This window comes from Triplophysa rosa, linkage group LG10 (genome assembly GCF_024868665.1).
Source record: "Triplophysa rosa linkage group LG10, Trosa_1v2, whole genome shotgun sequence".
NCBI classification, from domain to species: Eukaryota; Metazoa; Chordata; class Actinopteri; order Cypriniformes; family Nemacheilidae; genus Triplophysa; species Triplophysa rosa.
The window spans coordinates 22076168-22089422 of record NC_079899.1 but is presented as its reverse complement, the minus strand read 5'-3'; the positions used below and the strand labels follow the sequence as shown (position 1 = coordinate 22089422).

The 13255-nt window shown below is 41.0% G+C and overlaps 1 protein-coding gene across 2 annotated transcripts in view; it reads left to right on the top strand.

The window, feature by feature from the left end:
• The first annotated feature begins 13 nt into the window (after positions 1-13).
• samd4a (sterile alpha motif domain containing 4A) overlaps positions 14-13255 on the top strand; it is a 40662-nt gene continuing 27420 nt past the window's right edge. The window contains exons 1-2 of one of the 2 annotated variants that reach the window (XM_057343137.1): positions 14-639; positions 1628-2210. In XM_057343137.1, the coding sequence (XP_057199120.1) occupies positions 2015-2210 (196 nt within the window). In that variant the 5' untranslated portion in view covers positions 14-639; positions 1628-2014. The remainder of the gene's footprint in view (positions 640-1627; positions 2211-13255) is intronic. The other variant, XM_057343136.1, reaches the window with a different exon arrangement.

Below are 13255 nucleotides of genomic sequence, written 5' to 3'. Positions count from 1 at the left end.
TATCTATCTATCTATCTAAAACAGTGGCGGTAGAGCTCCATCTGATGGACGGTATTTGCAACAGCAACGCGCCTCGGTTACATTTTCAAGAATTCAAGGGCGGCATCGAGTGTATCCCATTTCGACACGTTTCTAACCCACTTTCGTCGCGTCACAGGAGGACATAGTTACAGTGTAACTTTCTAAAGCAAACACTAGCGCAAAAGCTTAAACTTTATTCATCAACCGGTCGTCGACGGACTCGACTTTTAGGTACCCCCACCTCTTTAAAACCGTGTAAACAAAACTTCACTCTCGCTCCAATATCGTCGGGTTTGATGTGGAAGCCTAATTTTTCCCTAAAATTCCCTGATCGTTCCGTCTCTTGTAGGATAAGCAACACGATCTCCTCCTAACTCCATTCTCTATTTTTGTGCTTCCTTGTGCTGCCAAGCCCCTGACGTAATGCTCCGTGTTAATTATTAGCATGTGGGAAGTGATGCCGAGACTCTCCTCTGCTGCTTAAACAAGAGCGACAGACTGCGGGGAGAAAAACCTCGTCAAGATGGCCAAACACACTGACCCAGAGTGAAGGGACACCCGCTCCCCGTCCCGTCCTGTCCTGTCCCGCGAACAGCACCCATGCAACTGCGCCTTTAGGTGAGTTAACTTTTTTTACCACGGTATTTCAAAGCCTTGGTATATAGGCTACTTTGCACGATCTTTTGCTTCAGTTTTGCCCTGACTGGAACTTTATGAGTGAAAGTGGATATGGGGTTTATGAAAAATACTAACCAGAAGGTTTTTAATCAAAACTCTAAACTTGTTTATTAATAGGAATTCAAAAGGGGGCACAGTTGGTTTGCTTTTTATGGGGGTAACCCACCGGACTGCTGACCCCGAGTGGGTAAACGTCTTATCTCGGAATAACGTTAGTTATGAAATCTAAAAACGCAATAGTGTAGACTTCAGTGTATAGACAGCCATGCAACGAGCAACAGTTTTTGGGAATGTTCTGGACAGGCTGGGGGTTAAGTCCGGTTTTATACGAGTGCTCAAATATCGCCTCTGATATGAAGTACGTTTACTATACGTATTAATACAAACCGAGACAGCGATTTATTTTCTTGAATTGTTGGGATTTGTTCATTTCTGGAACCACGTTTGGAGGTATGTGTGAGGTAATGTGTGTAATTTAGGTCACAAGGACACCTTAAAATATTTTACGATAAGTTTAAGTTCGCGAATTTATATTTTGGTAACGTCCGCGCAGACGATTAACGTTAATCGATTCGTCACTCAACAATAATAAAGAACAATTTCGAGTTCGCGAGTGGAGCTGGCGCGATGTGTCAACACGCTCGAGTATATGCTGGATGAAGCCGGTTTATTTTTGTCTCTGGCTTCTGTCGAGGGTAAAGTGGAGTCGTTTGATGGTCTGTAACCTCTAGTTACTTAGTTAAACTAGAATTGGTTAACCTGCGTGTGGTTCTTTCAAGTAGGCGTTGTGTTCCGTCTAAACTTGAAGTCTGAAGCAACAGGGTTGCGTCGCGTCGGGTTTAAACGCAGCCAACTCGTCCTATATTACAATTATACATTGTATGTATTTTTTTCTGAAAAAGTGAATTTGCACTCTGTACTTTCGCAGGTGGATGATGAAAGAGGTTTTCTGTTGAAAATGCCATCAAGAATCAAGCTGGACAGTCACTGTATGCTGAAGGAAAGCTGAGGAACGTTTCTAAACCTGGAGGGTTGGAGAGCTCTAGCACCATCTCAAAGCTTCAAACAGGGATTCCCTTCCGCCCAACGTCACACAATACCACACATTGGATCAAAGGAGCATATAACACCTCAGAAAAGTATTTGCTGTCAAACCTTAAGCCAAAAACGTAAACGCACGTGTCAGTTTTGGATACATCTCTAAGGTGAGACTCCACTGTCTGCAAGGAATCACATTCGGAATCCAAAGAGTCGTGGACGTCTCTCTCCCTCTCGACAAACCCGAGTCTTGGTGCCCGTGCCTCCCCACTAGATCATGATGTTTCGTGACCAAGTGGGAGTCCTCGCCAGCTGGTTTAAGGGATGGAACGAATGCGAGCAGACAGTGGCGTTATTGTCGCTCCTCAAGCGCGTCAGTCGTACCCAAGCGCGCTTCCTGCAGCTCTGTCTGGAGCATTCCTTGGCTGACTGCACCGAGCTGCATGTCCTGGAAAGAGAAGCCAATAACCCAGGTCAGTACCGAGGTTCTCCCTCTCCTTCCCAACATGAACAGAATGAGAGCAGGTGGTACTGGGACGTAGCGGTTAAGAACAGGTGCACCCAGCTTTTTTGGTTAATGTTGGGTCGTTTCTCTCCTTAAGTGTTGGCTTTTATCTTTAAATCTGATGTATGTAGCTGGTTAGTTTATTTTGAGCCCACCTATACGTGAGAAGCATGTGATGTTATATCCAAATTGGATATCCAATTGCTCTGGTGTGGGCTAACCCAGAATTGTAGGGTTTACTTTTGGTCTGCTACAATGTGCTGGATTTATTTGCTCCATCTTTTGCATAAACAAATGTAAGCTGAACGTTTGGGCATTTTTGTCATACTGGGATTAATAGTGGGCTGGGAGCCATGAGGTGCTTCTGTATATCTAGAAATTGTGTGTGTTGTGTTTTATAGGATGGATTTTTATGCAACGTTGTCATTGTTTTCTAAAATATCAAAAACAGAACTCATGAAGTTTTTTAAGGCGGTATGCTCCCAGCCCTTGTGAATACTGAGATTAAAGCCAGCTGAAGGGGTGCAACACATCTCCATGTCTTTAGCGGACGCTTCTATCCAAAGCAACTTTTTTGTCAATATGCTAAACAATAATTGTAGATTATGTTTACAAGTAGGACGGGGGCTTGGACGGTGCAGCTTTGAAGTTGGACTCAAGCGTTGTTTCTACGTGGCGATGGGTTGCTATGTTGTTATTGCAAATGGTTTATTTGCATGCACGTATTTGGTTGTCACCTTTGAAATGAATGCATTGAATATCATTGTGTCTGTGCTTGCCTACCTGCGCGATTGACCTCAGGCGATGTTAGGCGATTGTGCCAATGTCAGCTTCCTATTACTCACCAGACAGAAGGATTCTTTGGTTAATCAGCATGTTTTCATTTATTCAGGCAGACGTCTGCTTTTGCTCCAGCCCATAATAAGTATCTGAAACGGAACACACTTCGGGCTATTTAAGTGTTTGTTCGTTTTTGAAGGTTACGTTTTGACTTGTTTAGCTATGTCAACTTTTAACCTGTCTTGCATTGATATTTACACAGTTTTCAAGTGTCGGTGTGGTTTTGTATTTGTTAGCAGTTTGGGGAGTGTCCATTTCTTTGCTACCGTACAGTAAAAATGTAAATTAGCTAACGCATCTGTCATTGTATCAATAAGATCATTCTTTAGCCATTTGGAGAAATGATATTTTAGTACCATACCGTTTGGTATGAACCGAGGGCTTTAAGGGATATTTTAGAAAAAGTGGTCACATCCATCCTCAGGAATAAAACAGCTTTCATTTTATAAACCAGTAAATAACCAAGACCTGTTTGTTAAGCAAAGTACGGAGTTAACTCGCAGCTGGAAGTTGACTGGAAAGATGCGACTGTTTGGAAAGAACCGCTCCGAATGACAGGAATCCTCAATGACCTACTTAGTTCTCTCTGTGAAGGAGCTGCCTTGTTCCCTTGACCCAAATGATGCAACTTCTTTGCCTGTTGTCAAAGTATCACACACTGTAACAAAATTGGTGTGTTTGTGTTTATATTTTGCATTTGAGTAAATGCAGTATTTTGTTTATTTGCGTTTGGCTCTGTACACTTAAAATGCTGTTTTGTTCTTTGATTGATTTTACATTACCTTCATCTCAAAATGACATTAGTCTTTTTAGATGACATTAAAGCACGAGTGTGTGTCTATGTGTATGTTTGAGAGAGAGTGCATGTTTGTCTGAGCTGGTGTTTAACCCTTGATCATTTTCCACCCCTCCACCTCTCAGCCCAGAGGCAGATTCGGGCCGGGACAGGAGGGGCACTGTTGTTATGAATGACCGACTTCATACCTCTGTATGTGTGTGTGAGATGATGGAGGCCAAGCTCACGGAGAGAGAGTGCTCAAGAGTTGGTTTTTCCAACATGGTGGCCTCTCTTTAATTTTAGAAATCTAATGCGCTCTTTACTATGGTAATCAGCAATGGTATGTGAGTGATGTTGGAATTAGGGATGCACCGATATGTAAATTTTGGTAATAATCGATAATTCTTGAACATTGGAAGCCGATACCCGATATATTGGCCGATTATATATATATATATTATATCATTTTCTGAGACTGAAAATTCCATTTCCCCCCTGAAAATCATGTACCAAGCCTACTTTACACTAATTAAAGATTCTTTAACTTTTAAACTTTTCCGGTATAATGTTTATTTAATAACCAAATTAAAGATGTTCTTCCAGAGCAACCCAGAAAGGTGTTCTCAATATAACAGGTCTCAAGACAGAAAGCATTCAGACAGCAGTCGGCTTCAAACAAGATGCTTTGATAAATATCTACACACTACATCAACAATGTTTTGATAATAGCAGTAAGTGAATGATCACGACAGAAAGACAGTACTGTACTGGATTTTAACTGAGCAGCGTGCATTAAATCTTTGGCGTTGCAAAAATTTGTTTTAGGCTCTCGCACCAAGCGACCCTGTGAAATTTTACCTTGCACGTTATAAAAAAACGGTCGCATTTGCGAGCATTTTGGTCGCAGTCTAGAGCCCTGCAGTATGATCATTTGGATGTAAAATGTCTCTTCATCGATTGGATTTGGGACACACCTTCCCTAGCAACCACTGTCCAGACTCTTCTCCAGTCTGAGTCATTTGTTCATTCCCCTGTTGCCTTTCCCAGATTGTCACTGAGCTGTTTGGAAAAGCAAGTGCTTGTCTCTTGTTTGGGTGTTGAACTGTTACATTTCACCCACGTAACAGCAAACTGTTTAATTCTGGCCCTCGCTGAGTTTTGTGAACTCGTACGCAATCCAAGGGACTAGGGACAGTCATGAAGAACCAGAGAAAAATTCAATTTTCTTCTGCATCAAACACTTTTTTTTAATGCTTTTCATTACAGTCATATCTGAAAGCGTGAGATGAATGAGTCTCCAATACATCCACTGTTTTTTCCTTTTTTCTTGTTTTTTTTTTACCCTGAGATCAGTGCTCTCTTCTATCTTATCTCCAATATTGCTGTTGCTGTTCTTAATCAAAAACATATTATTTCTTAGTTTTTTCCTTGTGGGTTTATAGTATTTCTTTCTTCATCAAAGCTTACACTTGTTTAGTCCCTCTCAGACTACAGACCTGAAGACCCTCATATTCTTGTTCAGCAGGTATTTTAGGCTGTTGTGATTTATGACTTGTTGTTGGTGGTGGAAACATTCATAATCACCGTCATCCAAAAGTAGGGTTATTTCTGTAGTCATCTGAACTGTCTTCAAGGCTTTTGGCAGTTGTTGTTGTTCTGTTACGTTCTTTCAAACATTATTCAGAGATAGAGATTAGATTTGCAGAGATAACATTTCCCGTATTAGTTATTTTCAATCCTTAAATACTTTAGAGTAAACCCAGATTTCAGTATTGATCTTGGCACTTAATCTGAGCCATTTGTCTCTTTATGTCTTAAAGTAATGTATTGGAGTCACATCATAATATAACCATCAATGTATAATCAAAATGATAAGCATAAATGCCCTTGATCAAAGTTATATGGTTCCTCATTCCGGATCAGCTGATGTTATTAAATATTCATCAATCTCTATGACTCATCCATCAGATAATTGTCTCCGTCATGCAGCATATGAAGTGTCAATGTATAATGCTCACTATTTCGGCTGAAAAATTGTGTTTAGTTGTATACAGCAGCACAGGTGAGCATTAGTTTTTCACACTTCTTGCTTTCCACTTAAAGTATTGAAACTTTTGCGCCTGCTAAGGTGTCTAAGGAAAAATGCTGAGCTTGGATGACATCAGCACTTGAGTCAGTCTTGGAAACAACTTGGGCATCACCTTTTCTGTTTTTTTTGTCTTAATGAATGGCAAAATATGCTCATCTCAGCATACAGGAATGGATGACATGCAGGTACTTGAAAGGTGTGTATATATCATCCTTACTCACTAACACAGATTTCCTTCACCGTCTGCTGTTGTTAAAGAGACTTTGACTTACGGTCAAAATGACGATCTAAAATAACCAGTTTTTCAGCTTATTAGGCACGCCATAAGTTTTTAGTTCACATGTGTGTTTAAATTAATTGTTACTTCTTATGTTTTTCCAATGTTTATGTTTATTTTGGGCAGAATATGTATAGAAATCAATGTATAGAAGGTGAGTGTGTATTGCACACTGTTGCAATGGCACGTGTAAATGTTTAGAAATAAAGCTTTATGACTTAAAGAACATATACAGCCTGTATTTATCTGTATTTAGATTTCAGAATAAGCACATTTGTCATATGTTGAAGTGTCTTGTTAGTCTAAGAGGGGGAAATTCCCGACTTTAAATAATTAACCATTTACATGCTTAAGACATTTGCGCTGTAAGAATGTACTGTGAGACTTTAGATATAAAAACAGGGACTGGTAAGTAACTGTTTTATCATTAAATAATATGTGATAAATCTATTCATTTAATAGAACGTTTGGGCACACCAACATGACATCATTGTAATGACGTCATGAGAAATTTATATAGCTCAGTGGTTTTATGTTTAATATCCACCTTTACCTGTACTGCTGTGATCCAATGTAAAATGACTTTAATCGAAGTCGATTACAACACGCATACATGTTGTTTTTAGTCCTGAGATACTAATGTCTGATTACTTTATGATATGAATTAATGTAGACAATACATGTTGTAATATTATTGGTCAGCGGTTGCCCCTTTATGGATTAAATATTTTTCCGGTTTTTTTTCAGTTTAATTTCTTGCTACTAATAGAAATAGACACCGCTGTTGACATTGAGTAAGAGCTTTAAAGTTTATGTGCACATCTTGACAATTTCACTTCGTGTCGTTCCTTAGAAAGGTGTGAGAAATGAGTACAACGAAGAGAATTTAAATATCCTTTTGTCACCAAGTGAAAAACTTGATTTCGATCAGCCGAGTACAGGTTCAGGTAATGTTGTTTGTAGCCATTGCGTCAGTTCTGACTATTTATTATTACCATTTTAGTATTATTGATTGTTGTTATTTTACTGTAAATAATAGTTTTCTGTGAAGTTTCATTTGCTTTGGTAAACATGGACCCTCATTATTTCTTTCCACAATAATGAAAATATCAGTCAAAAATGCACTTTTTTATGTGTATTTCTGTGAAGAATCAGGTTCATTTAATGGTTGGTCATGAATTCCTCAGATAATACTGTATGTGTTATAATATCATTAAGTACATTTAAAGAGCACAACGATGTTTTTCTTCATTAAGATCCTTATGTTTTTTTATTTTTATCATGCCCAGCTATGATGTTCCACAAAGTAGGTCTCCAACTAAAATCTGATATTGCAGCTCATAGCCACAGTTCATTTTGTTTCCTCAACCTCCGCCGCATGCTCTTCATCTCCCACGCCGTCAGACCGGCTCGGTCGCTCCTGACACACTCGCAGCGATCTGTCTGCGCACGCTTGATTGCAGCTGAGAGCGAGCCATCAGAAGAAGCATGCTTGCTATTACACAAATGACACGTCTGTTTTCTTTATATCAAATATAGCAATGCAAACTCTGGCTGGTCTGGTGTTGTCTTTCTTCTGCTGCTGTTCAGCGTGTTTTATTCTGCAGCTGGTAAATGCAAAGCGCAGGCAGCTGCATCATGGTGCCACAATGCAGGACTTTGTTGGAAAGTGCTGATTTTGCTTTTAAGAGGTCAGGCTGTGATTACCCCCTCCCACAGAAAAACTTGCTTTTCTGTGTCAGCTCCCTCTCCAGACGGTTGCTAAGCAAGAGTGGGTTTGTATTAGAATCAGAGAAGACGTGTTCCTAGCAGTGGCCCTACATGGGATCTTTTGCACAGGCTGGCTCTCGTTCTTTGTAGATTGCATTTAGCAGAGGAATCTCCGAACGTTTCTTTTTTTCTCTCCCTGCAGGTAATAAAAGATTTAAGATTTCTTCCAAATAGGAAATGTCCAGTCTTCTATGAATGAGGACTAGCGCAGGGGCCCAGACATTTCCTTAAATAGGTTTCTGAGCTCAAATCCGCAGACTTGAGGCTCACATTCCAGGAATAGTTCCCGGCTGTGACATTCTGCGCCATACAAACACGCACAACCCCTTGAACGTCCACAGGTAGACAAAATTACCGTTCCAGTCCATCACTGCTTTTATGGCCGGTGCGATCGTCAGGTTACAATGGAACTTCCTGTCAGGGGTTTGGTCTGTCTGAGGGCATGAATAGAGCAGATTTTGGGGCCGGAGTCTGAGGCCTCAGGGTTTCCTCCTAGATTGCTGGTGTGGTTAAATATGACTCCTCTGTAGTAATGCTTTCACAGTGTTAGATTTTCACTACACAATTAAATTCACAATAACAATATTATCGTAGTATACAGTATATGAAATGATTGTGATGCTTTAATTGGGATAATGATCCTTATTAAGGCTTTCACACTTTTAATTCGAGTCTAGGGAGGCCGGAGAGAGAGTTTGTAACCATTGTGGCTTCCAAGGCAAAACTTTTAACGGGTGCGTAAAAATTCACAATATTATGTGTAGTATTGACACAATACCGATAATTGTGAGTTTTAATACCACGGTTGTTGGGGTAAACCGGTATATTGTGACCCCCCTAATTCTTAGTTAAATACATTTTATTTTGCGTTTTCTCTTCATGTGGCCAATTTGGGAGGTGGAGAGAGCGATTGTAACCTTTGTGGCTCTGAAGGCAGAATGTTAAATGCATGAAATAACCCTTTTTTGGAGTTTCAAAACTGACGGTAATTTATTTACAGTATTAGCATGTGCATTGTTGACATTATCAATGATGGAATGTTACGACACTTCTATTCTGTTGCCTAAAAATCGTAGTGCATTGTATTAAGAGATGAAAACCCTGACTACACTATTTATTTTTGTAATATTTGAGAGATTATTCATAGTCATCCAACTTGATCTTACGAGAAAACTTAATTATTTTATGAAGTCAGGTGGCAATTTCATATTTAAATCGCATTAAATTTTATGATTATTCAAATAAGCAAAGGATGAAGCCCCTCCCCGAAACCTAACGTCACTGGGTCAAATCGTATTAAAATGTATGACAGAGATCGTACAAATTTGGATGAATCATCTACCTCTATGAGATTGAGTCAACGTATTTGTTGCTGGTTTTTTGCTGTTTTCTTTTAAATGAATTGCAGTCTTGTAAATCGCATTGGATAAAAGCGTCTGCTAAACGCACATGTGGATGGAAAGGCACAGTCGCACAGATCTGGTCTTTCATCTGTGAAGATCCGATACAGATTATCACTTCAGGGTCAGTCTTGAATGGGTCTCTGGGTTCGTACGTGGACCGCGACGCGCTTCCTGTCTATTAGAGGGACAGCTCATCCTCCGTACCGAACAATAGTGATGACTCGGAGCCACCGAGAATGCTTGGTCTACTGACAGAGGCAGGTGTTTCCCACTTTGTTGTCTGTCCAGCTGAGCTCAATGGATAGTTATCCTGCGCTGCTATTTCCAATGCTGAACAGGATTAGCGGCCGTAAATATAACTGGCTAGAAGGAAGAGAGGAAGAAAGCGTGCGCTTAAACGCAGACAAACTCTCGGCACAAAGCGTCTGCCAAGCTAAATTTAGAACTGACGGCCTCATTCTCTAATTTCGACAGCAGACGTAACATTTTGTGATTGTGTGTGAAGAGGAACTGGGGGGTTAGATGACCCGGTGCTTTGACACACGGACTCTGGGGTTATTAATCAGCTGATCGAGAACTTGTGGGGGTGAAGAGTTGAGTGTTGGAGTCAGATGGGCAGCTGGTGGTTCAGGCAAACCAGTAAAGGGATAGTTCACCCCACAAATATTAATTCTGTCATTTTAATTTTTTATATGTCTCTATCTTCTGTGGAAGACAAAAGAAGATGAGATATGTCTCTGTGGTTTTGTGTCCATACAGTGGAAGTCAATGAGTGACAGTGTTGTTTGGTCATCAACGTTCTTCAAAATATCTCCTTTGGAGTTCTGCAGAAGAAAGCAAGTCAAACAGGTTTGAAATGACACAAGGGTGAATTATGAAAGAATTTTCATTTTTTGGTGAACTATCGCTTTAAGTTAAGAAAACACTTGGTTATACAATTTAAACCAAAGGGTTCTCTTGGCTTAGAAGTATTGAGAATTTATCTCTACTAATTTTACTTTCGAGCTGTGAGAGCACATTTCAACACGTAGCTTAAAATGTTACGGTTTCGCAAGTGAGTGTTTATTTGGGAACATTAGTGTGCTGACATTTGCTGTATTTTTAGTACTTGCATACTTTTGTGTTTTGGGCACGATGTGCATGTCTCTTTTGTTTTAACATTTTAACAAGCAAAGGAATTTAATTTGTCGTCTGTATTTCTTCACTATCAAGTTTTTTGAAGGTAACCAATGAAATGTTTGTTGATGTTAGTGGTTTGAAACCAGCAGGTATAAGAGGCCAGTGCTGATATGGTTATTCCCACTTTTTCTTTGGTGGAAACTTGAGGAATGAGGCCAGATTTAGCGCAAGTGGAAAAATGGATTTCAGTGTTTTTTCTCACCTGGGCGTCTTGACCCAGTAACTATACATGTATTTTAGGTGCTCTTCAAGGCCCCGGCAGGGTTCCGGTGGGATCCGGGCCTGTACGGGCCTGTAGAGACCAAGCCGTTGCCTGTTAAAGCTGCTGTAGAGGATAGGTGGGGCTTGTGAAAGAGAGCGGGGTCTTTGCCAATCATAGTGTCAGCCTCTCCAAAGCCTTACTCGCACTCCCTGTGGGTGTCATTTCAGGATACCACAAAATTATTTCATTGATTCAGACATTTTTCATTCTTTCCTTTCCCTGGCTTATTTCTTGGAGCGTCATCTGAGGATTTTTCTCAACATCCCACTCGCAGGAGTGTCTTGTTGCAGATTGGCTGCGACTCATATGAGTCTTTTCAAAAGGGCTCTGTCCGTCCTTCACATGAAACCGGCCATTAGGTGGAATGGTTTAGCTATTCAGTATTTCTTTCTGTCCGTCTATATCATTGATGTCCCGCTCTGTATATCTCTCCACCCCCTGCTCTGCTGAATGCATTAGATCTCGGGGAGCCCGTTTAAGGAAGTGTTTGCTAAAGTAATGTTGCAGGGATGATCTCAAAAAGAAAGTATGTGTCTAACCAGCGTCGTTTCGGATGCAACGCACCCCAGTCGGAAACTGCTCATTCTTCTGTTGGTCCTGTGGTATGCCAGCACATTCCACACTGCTGAGCTGGAGCGAGCAGCCGGAGGGATGGGTGGGGCGTGCGCTCTCTCTCTCCCTCTCCCTCTCTCTCTCTTTGTAGCCACTTTTTCCAAATAGGCCATTTTTCCCTTCCCCACTTTCCCTCCTGGAAAATCTTGTCCACAGACCAGTTCCAGCGTTCCATTTTTCCCCTCATAAGGGGAAAAATGTACAGACAGACCTTTCAGACAAATTTTTAGTCCCTCCTTCATTTTTCTCGGGTGCCTTTTTAAAAGATCTGGATGTGCTATAGAGCAGACGTGGTTCTTTTTACAGCTGTGTCTGGTGTGTATTGGCAGTATTTCTCGATCTGTTTTTAGGGTCATCGAGAGTCGGAGTCTGCGATTGTAGGCGTTGTGGATCACCGTCCCAGGAACAAACTGTGAACTGTGTCCTGGCCATGTTGACTCAACAACTTTCAAATAAAGAACGATCTGTTCGAAACCACCTCGTGCTATGTTTGTTGTGCTTACAAAACAAATGTACAATAGGAGGATTACAACTGGGAAGCCGCAGTATGACACCAAGGTGACACCATGTGCTATGATTGTGTTCTTTGAATTATACATAAACATACACAGATAAATATACATATCAGATGCATTCTATACAATGTGTAAAGTGTCTCAAAGTACCACCACGTTAGTTTTTATAAGGGTGACAAAGGTGAAAATGGGGTCACACACAGACACTCTATTTAGTTGCCCTTCTTAGTGCACTCTGTGTCAGCATTGGGTGTGTGTGTGGTTCACATGATGCATCCGCCGATGGTCTCGTATAAATAGGGCGTTATCACCAGTCCATTGGTGTTGGTGTTTTGGCCGACCTATTTTTGGAACAAGAGAATCATGTGTCTGACAAACAGATCTCCTCCCGTGCAGACGTGGGTGTGTGCATGACTGCGCGTGTGTTCTCGACAGCCGCCGATCGTGTGCGTGTGTTATTGGAGCATCTGTGATGCGTGACGGCGGTCGTCTGTTATCAAAGCATGTAGGGCGAGAGTGTGTGGAACACTGATGTGATGGTGTTTGGCCTACTGTGGGGTTTATATTCGGTCTCTCATTAAGAGCAGCTTATAGTTCAGCTAATTTTAAGGTGGAAATGTCTGTCTGTATACAGTCGGCTGAACAGCCTCTGTCTGTGTTTGGGTTTGTTTCCTTTTACTTTTTCACTTATCGTGCCTTTATCTCTGCCTCATATTTAACGTAACAACATTTTCTGACATATTCCAGGAGATGCACTTGGATAATGACATTCTTCTCGCATAATTCAGTCTCTACTCTTAAGGGCTCGGCATACTACATTCGAAATCAAAAAACGACCATCTGTGACCTGATTTCGAACAAAATCTGGTCCAAACGATAATTTGTTTCACTAGTTCGCCGCAGCAAACCAAACAGAACTCTCCGGGAAAGTTCGTGTTGGCCGGTAAACATCCTCGAGCCACCATTGGTCCATGGCCATTACGTAATAGGTGGGTGTGTTATGTAGCGCCGCCTGGTCTGTGGGAAATAACGCGTCATTTTACAACATTTGAGCAGTAATAATGCTTTTGAATGTCGCGTAGCAGAGGCTATTTGCATATGTCATGCAAACCCCGCCTCCAGAAACAAAGGGGTGTTGGATTGTTCGAAAACACCATATTAACCGACTCTCAACAAATTCGCCTGGACTAAGCCGAGCCCTTAACTTTTGAATTGTCTGTGTTGTTAGGTTAGTTCTTTAGCACCAACCGGAGCAGTTCTTGTAATTTTATTGTATACAGTGCTATCG